The sequence below is a fragment of the Porites lutea genome, chromosome 7, assembly GCF_958299795.1.
Source record: "Porites lutea chromosome 7, jaPorLute2.1, whole genome shotgun sequence".
Taxonomy (NCBI): domain Eukaryota; kingdom Metazoa; phylum Cnidaria; class Anthozoa; order Scleractinia; family Poritidae; genus Porites; species Porites lutea.
The window spans coordinates 32,766,661-32,774,695 of record NC_133207.1 but is presented as its reverse complement, the minus strand read 5'-3'; the positions used below and the strand labels follow the sequence as shown (position 1 = coordinate 32,774,695).

The 8,035-nt window shown below is 38.0% G+C and overlaps 1 protein-coding gene across 1 annotated transcript; it reads left to right on the top strand.

Moving 5' to 3' along the window:
* The first annotated feature begins 251 nt into the window (after positions 1 to 251).
* LOC140943420 (kelch domain-containing protein 2-like) lies at positions 252 to 7,827 on the top strand. Its single transcript, XM_073392503.1, has 10 exons — positions 252 to 436; positions 1,953 to 2,202; positions 2,683 to 2,960; positions 3,448 to 3,572; positions 4,035 to 4,160; positions 4,709 to 4,890; positions 5,817 to 6,013; positions 6,530 to 6,621; positions 6,989 to 7,141; positions 7,219 to 7,827. Exons 1-10 carry the CDS (start codon positions 309 to 311, stop codon positions 7,401 to 7,403), a joined length of 1,716 nt encoding a protein of 571 aa, XP_073248604.1. The 5' UTR covers positions 252 to 308; the 3' UTR covers positions 7,404 to 7,827.
* The last annotated feature ends 208 nt before the right edge of the window (positions 7,828 to 8,035 follow it).

Here is an 8,035-nt window from a genome sequence, read left to right as displayed (position 1 = left end):
TTTGGATGGGAGATTTTTCAGCTTTCTGTTTGTTAAACTTATCCCATCTTGTTAATTTATAACTTTAAAGTGTGGATTACTCTAGAATAGATTTACTATTGAAGAAGAGGTTTAAATAATCGAATACTATTTTTGATTCTGCAAAAGGCTTCAAACTATTACTCAGGGGAGGGGAGGGAGGTGTAAATGACATATCCCTCCAGGTCTGATATCCCATGAAGCATTGGTGTTTTTCTTCCGCTTGAAAAAGAGCGCGCACTTGTGAATTTCATGAATTTATTTTGTTGTTCTTTGTCGTATATGATTTCATGATCTTTTGTCGGTTATTCGACATGAGCACTCCAAAAGCAAGGGATATTCCAGATGAGGACTCTCTTTCGTTGTATGCTGTCTTTAATGTCTGGGAAGCTCCGAGAAAATTGAGTCGTTCATCTAGGTAAGCTTTAGACTGGCCCGCTACACCGGCGGGGCTTCGTTATTTTCGTTAATTGCCGGGAAGCAAAACTGTTAACAAATGACGCCTTTACCTTCTTCAACTTTATCAGCTTCATAACTGCATAAGAAACTGTTGCATCACTTTAATGAGTGGTCGGGGCAGACTCCAGGAAAATTCGGGTGGGGGTTTGTAGCAGTCCCGGTTTAGAAGCCGTACTTCACATAACAAATCGAATCGAACTCACGTGAAGTACGGCGTGTGAATCAATTCGAAACGGATAATTGAAAATTGGATCGGCTCAGCCTTTCTTCCCACCTGGCTCAGCGGGGAATGACGGCTTAATGTGGACTGAAGTTGATTCAGACGCCGAACTTCACAATGAGCCAAACCAAATGAATAAGAAATGTTTGCTCAGTATTAAATCATGCATGTTGATTTTTACCCAATTCCGGACCCTGCTTCCAGAAAGCACAAACCCTCACCCATTTTAGGCCTAAATGGTTAAAATTTATACCCAATTTCAATCCAGTAAACACATGCCCTTTGGCACTCCTCACACTGTATCTTGGGGAGGGGGGGGGAGCCACTCTCTTAACACTCCCTTTCGGGAGGCTCTGCCCAAAGGGGGTACCTTTTTCAAGCATCAGGTATTTGAAAGGGTAGGGAAATCTGTGATATTGGTCATAAAAAAGGCCTAAAAGGTCTAACAGATGCATTTTATGGCTGTGAAAAAGTCGAGGTAAATGTTCTGGTTTTGTGATTTATTCATAATTTAATTTTACAGCAGTTAAAAGGGATGCAAAGTTCTAAACTAGTTATTTGAAAGGGGTGCCATTTCTAGTTCCCAGTAGAAAGGTATACCTGAGGGGTTCCTTTTCTGTCTAAAATGGTATATAAAAGGGTAAGGGGTTGGACCTCGGGGCAGAGCCTTGCAGTGTAAAACTTTGTTGAGTACCCCTCCCCCTGGACCTGTAAAGCTTACAGAAGTAAGCACCTCATGCAACTTACATGTGACACTTCTCTTGCACCGTCAGGAAATTTCTTAATGAGTATATTTATATGTTCCCATCTAGACTTACAATAGTGTTTTTTTTTTGTACTTTTCACCTCGTTGTAAGCTTATGACATGATTTTAAGGTTTATTGTTTAGTTTGTCTATAAACCACCATTTCTACATTTCAGTGCTGGTAGTTTGAGACTTGCAAAGGTCTAGCCATTTACAGAGTAAAAGTAGTACCTTTTTCCTCAATTATTTTAACCCATTTACCCCCCTAGAAATTTCTCTCTCGTTGAGGCCCAGTGGTCTCTCCTGTGAAACGCCTCTAGTGGTGACCACGGAGGAGAGACGACTGTATTCATGGGCTGCACTTAAACATGATGTTTGTGGTTGCCATTGACTCAGATTCCATCACTAGTGATAGAAACGGAACAATAAATTGCACCAACTTCCTAACAAAAAAAGTGGATTATCTGCTGATGTATCCTCATCCTTTTTCTATTTTTTCCTTTGTTTCAGTGATAAAGGAGATTTTAAGAAACATTTCCACTGTCATTTCCAGCTTCCAATGCCCAAACAAATTATAATATTTAGTTATGGAAAATGGGAACCATGCTTCAAAGGACAAGAAATCGTAGCTGAAGTGACTGTTGACCCAGACCTTCCACCTCAGAAAATAGGAACAATAACGAGTGAAAGCAAAGTTATCTGTTGGGATGAAGGTTGGAACACCAAGTTTTTGAAGAGGAGTGAAGAACTTTGTGAGCAGGTAATGTTGCAGCTGGTAAAATCTGTTCTCAGGTTAACCAGTATTCTACCTAGCTTGATTCAGAATTTCCTTTGTCCCCTATTCCTTATTGTTCATTAGAGACAAAGAAATATCTGGTTTATCCTGAAAATGGCATTTAAGTGGTCAACACATTGGACTAGCAATCCTGTGTACTAGACCTGTTCTGGCCACTTGCTGGATTTGTTCTCGGATATTGTCCCGAGTTCAAATCCTTGGCCATACTTACAAATAGCCAACTGATTGCCTTGCTGCTAGTTGCTTTTTTCCTGTTTTGTTTTATTTACATCTTTGTCTCTAATTATTTAAGTGGAGTGCCTGTAATCTTGCTGGACAAGCTAGACATGCACTTCCACTACAAGCAAACCTTTATCATTTTTTTAAAACGTTTTTTCAAGTCTTTTAAAAGAGGTCGAGTTGCTGACCGTAGTTCTGTTTCATGTTGATACCTTAATTCTTTAGGGGCGAATGGCTAAACTCACTCTTAGAACAGTGAAAGCGAAAACCTGTGAGGACAAGGAAAATAAGTATAACAAGGAAGAGACTGTTCTGTCACCAACTCACAAAGTACAGAAAGACTGTGTTAAGAGTCCTATTACACCATCAGGGAATTTCAAGAACCTCAAACAACAAAAGCTCAGTTTTGTTGAATGTGGAAAGGCAGAGGCAATTCCTCCAACAGTAACTGAAACAATGACTCCTCCACCAACAAAGAAAAGAAGACGAAGTAATGCTGAAACGTAAGTTGCCAATAGATATTTTGGACTTTCCTATAAGTGATGGGTATTTTTACTGATTGTGATTTCTATATAATACAGATGTGTAACAATGTTATAATGATAGTGTTATGATAATATGATATGATAATATTATAAAACAAGTTTTTGCTGTAGAAAGTCTTCATGTGAAGAGGCCACAAATCACGACTTTAACAAAGATGAGCAAGTTTATTGGTGGAACTGCTTGCTCCCTCCCAATATTTTACGACTGTCTGGGTTTAGTCCTCGGACTTAATAACATATCAGCTGGGTTGAGTTTTGTTTTTTTCATTTCTCTGTTCTCCGAATTTTTTTCTGAACTTAATTAATTTTTTTGTGAATAATAATTATTGAGGTTGAAACCATTTTTAGCTGAATTTTATTTCAAACCTCCAAAATAGGTCTTGGTACAGTCCTTTTGTCAACAGCAATGAGAGTGGTTTTGTCACACAAAATTATTTTCATTAAGTCCAGCACAGGGTCAGAGGCAGCGTACAGTTAGTAGTAGAGATCAGAGTCCCAGGAGCAATGCTGCAAAAAGCCCTGTTTTACCAACGCCGCCCACTACCCCATCAGCTGTGAACTCAAATGAAGGTAAGTAACCATAGCTAGTACAGATTCTTGAACTACAACACTATTCTCTCTTTTACCTTTCAAATGTTTCATTTGTTGTTTCTTCTCCTTAGAAAATCACTGCTTGTTATGAGTGAAGGAATGATCAACAGAGCTGGATTGATAAAGATTAATAAAAAAATAACTGTAAATTGTTAATTGACCCCACTCAGGATTTTGTTGATGCCAATCAAAAAGCATTTTGTCAGGGTTTTTGGACAGTCATGTACTTAGAAGTGGGTTTAATCCTTGTAAAAAGCCCCCAAGTGACTTCTATTCAACTTTTGAATTCTCCTATCAAGTTACTGAGTATAATTTGCTAGCTTGTGAAAAGAGAAGGAGAATTTGATTAAAGAGATTATAAGTCACTTGTAAGACTAGCATTATGGTCTGTAGGAAAGTAGTTGTCATGAATGTTGAAATCATTATTTTTTTTGTTTATAGTGCCATCTGGTCGGTGGGGTCACGACATGTGTTTAACTGACAAGAGCAAAGCAGTTTTGATTGGTGGGCAGGGAAGAAAGCTTCAAATGGCTAAAGACTCTGTGTGGACATTGGATTTTGCAAATGGTGAGTTTAATAATTATGTTAACTTTACTGGACAATAACTCTAGTTGGTACAGTGTGCATTAAGGATATACCATGTCTGAAAGAAAGTTAGATAAAAGACACAGTACAGTGGTATTTCATCTTGAGCTTGCAACTACCAGGATTACACCTCTGTCTGGACAAGATCTGGGCAAGTGCATCTACAACATCATTGCCTCAGCTCCCCAGAAAATCTGAAAAAAATAGATGGTGAATCAGTGTATGTTTAGTAGATTTGACTCTTACCTTATAGTTGTGTATGAATTTGTTCAAAAGTACTCTTTAAAAATCTTGAGCTGCATTTTAAGTAACAATGTGCCGTTATGTGTACATATTTCTATAAATAATCAGTGGATTGTATGGTATGTGCAATTAAACCCTTAATTCAGGTCAGTGATTTATATTAATTGGCTAAGGGAACTGAAGATTAAAAATCAGCTTTATCATCAGGTTCAATTAAGTCACTCAATAGTTTTTGTTTTCTTCTTGAGTCAGTAACAATTTTTTTAAAACAAATATTACATATACAGGTTGTGGGATGTGGCATCAAGAGAGTTGTGAGGGAGGTGGAGCAGACAGACGAATTGGACACACTGTAACTTTTGATCCTGAAAAGAAGGTTATTTATGTGTATGGTGGATCAAAAAACAAGAGATGGTTCAGTGACATAAATATTCTGGATCTTCAAACAAATACCTGGTCTGCTGTCAAGGTTTGTACTATATACAAAAGACAAATCTGGATTGGACTGGATTGGGTCATACCCTGTAACCCCATCCTAAATGTTTGTCAGCTAGTAGGCTGGGTTGATCCAATCTGGTCCAATGTGCCCAGGTTCTAGGACTGGCCTTCATTACCCACAGGTCATTCCCTAAGGGTGATGTTACATGGAACGACTCGCCACAATGATTTTTAGCACAACACAGCTCTGCAAATATTATGTTGGAACAATGTTGTACCCATTCGAAACAATGTTGCCATGCTTTGTTGCGCTAAAAATTGTTGTTGTGAAATCGTCTCGTGTAACATTACTATAATTCTGATCCAGCTGTTGTTAGATTATCAGAAGTACGCATTGTTTAACAAACAGGTTGTACATATTGTAATTTACTATTTTTAGGTTTCTGGAGTGGACAAAATCCCATGGTATGACCATTTTAACCTCCTCAGCAGTCCCTTTATGATGAATTATTTTTTCCCCATGTTTATCAAAAGCAACTTGTATAGCCTTTGTAGCTGACTATTGTTTTGTCTGGCGAGCAGATGTTCTTGTTTTTTCCCTCCATTCTCCCCACAGTTTTGCCACTCATTTTTGCTCCATCATCGCACCTTCTGAACAAAACTGCTTGCTATGCAGGAGCTTAGGAATTTGCTGTAGCCTTAATTTTTTAATTTGGACACTGATTCTATTTTCATTGATAGAAAAAAGGCCTTAGGTTTCTCAGTCCCTGAATTATCCATCATTTTACCCATGATTTACTCTTTTGCCACAGAGCTGGCCTTTTTGAAGCCATCACAGGCTATTAAACATTTTGAAAGTTGGGAGAGGGGCACAGCAAGGGGCAAGGAACCATGGAGGGGGAAGGAGCCGGCCAGCAGAGGTGAAAGCCATGCCTCATGTTAGATTTTCTTTTCCAGGCTATGGGTAATGCGCCAACCAGAGCATATCACAGTTGTAATCTCTTTCATGGAGAGCTTCTTGTATTTGGTGGTGTGTATCCTAACCCAGATCCGCAGCCAGACAGCTGCAGTAATGAGCTCTATATCTTTGACACTAATGCAAACAATTGGTACAAGCCACTTACCACAGGTGACCCACCCAGCCCAAAATCAGGGTAAGATTACAGCATACCCAAATTGTCTCAAACCTTAGTAACTGATGCATGTGATGCCATGTGCCATAGGATACCCATTCAGTCAGGAGTTGACAAATTTAATTATTTTAGACTTGAAGTTTTTTTATTTTTTTATTTTTTTTTTAATTCATAATTTTTGTTGAATCTTTAATACCAAGGTGTGTCAGTAGAAATCTAGCATGTTCCAGGCTCTCTGTCGACATTTCAATCCACTAATTTCCCCACCATGTTGGAGTCTTGGACCTGACTATCAGAAAGCAAGCTAAATCTTGTCACTCAAAAGGATTTTAAAAGCTCTATAAATAGCTCTGTCAAGTCCTACAAATAAAGCAGTCAGCTGCTTTCAGCAACAAATTTGGGGTGCAATAAATTTTTTTATTGATTTAATTTGGTAAGATTTGTACCTTCACTGATCTCAAGAATGGTCTGGAATCGATTATCAGTTTTTTTTTGCATTAAAAAATTCAGCTGTTGGTAATCTTCTTCTTTGTCCAGACATTCAGCATCCCTGCTGGGAAACAGATTAGTTTTATTTGGAGGCTGGGATTTTCCACAGTGTTTCAATGATGTGTCTATCATAGACTTGGGTAAGTTGATTTCGTCACTTCTAAGTTCTTGCTGAAATGTGAAATTTATTTCTTCTGATGGTCATTAAAAATTTTTTAATGATCATTATCATCCAATCAGTAGTTTCAAGAAGCAACTTATTGTATTTTGTTGCTGGAAAATTTATCATTTTAATAAAACCAATGAGCAGACACACAAGAGATGTGTTATATTTTTGAAATCTGGCTGTCTGTAACATAGCTATTCCAGTTTATTCTGTGGATGCAAACATGAGGAAAAGAGCCAATGCATCAAAGATGTATGAAATTTAATGCAGTAATTAACTAGCTAGGAAAGTGCTCGGCATTGAGGCAGACTATTATAATTTTACATCTGTGTCTTTTACAGCAATGATGGAATTTTCAAGCCCCACCATGACTGGTTCATTACCATCTCCCCGTAGCTGGCATGCATCTGCTGTTCTTCCAAGGCAAAGGATATTCATTCATGGGGGATATGATGGAAATCAGACTTTATCAGACTCTTTTGTCTTTGATCTTGGTGAGTTCACCTGCTGAAACAAAGATGTGGTACAGTGAATAAATTGTTTATTGTTTTGAAATTTTTTGCTCACACAGGAACCTTTACCTGGATTACAGTTCAAACAAGTATCTCCCTAACAGCCAGAGCAGGACATGTGGCTCTTTGTTTGGCAGAACAGAGTGAACATGAAGGAAAAGAAGAGATTGCTGTGTTTGGTGGTGGGGATAATAACGGGGGCTATTTCAATGATCTGGTTGTTTTTTCCCCTTCACATCATTAATATTAAAGAATATTTTGTAAAATAATGTTCTTAGCAATATTTTTAACAATTTTTTTGTCCAGCGGATTATCCAGCGATATGAATTAGGGAAACCCATTGTGTTATCCACTAGATAGCGATTTATCCACTGGATAGAATTATCCATCTTTCGACAACTGGGCCCAGGAGCCAATCGAGGTGGGTGTTATCCACCAAAGCTGAAGGTAAAGGGCGGATTACACCCTCCTCAATCTGCGTAATACGTCATATTCCTTATCACCTGTTTGCAAACTGAAGTTTTCATTCGTGATAACTTTGGATACATTGACACATTAAATAGTGTTACTCATTAATATTTTTCCTGTTAAATGCTGTAACATCCTATGAAGTAATATGTTTCAAATTTTAGTCATATCGTCACATTTTGTTGAAAGAAATAATAAATATTATTATAAATGGTACCAGAGTCAGTGTGCTGGAGTCATTTTTTTACATTTTGATGAGTTACTATAAAATACAGTTAACTCTTACTGTCAGTGGTCAGTTTGAATCTCAGTCAGTGAGAGACTGGAGCCAGGGGATAGGTAATGGTAAGCAATATTCTACTGAAGGAGTGCATACTTGATAAAGTATCTCCATGTACTCTTTGCCCT

Excerpts from the sequence above, each read along its gene's own strand:
- LOC140943420 (XM_073392503.1), top strand. The coding sequence starts at position 309 with ATGATCTTTTGTCGGTTATTCGACATGAGCACTCCAAAAGCAAGGGAT. Across the intron at positions 2,203-2,682 it reads GTGAAGAACTTTGTGAGCAG|GGGCGAATGGCTAAACTCAC; the intron begins GTAATGTTGCAG and ends TTAATTCTTTAG. Across the intron at positions 3,573-4,034 it reads AGCTGTGAACTCAAATGAAG|TGCCATCTGGTCGGTGGGGT; the intron begins GTAAGTAACCAT and ends TTTTGTTTATAG.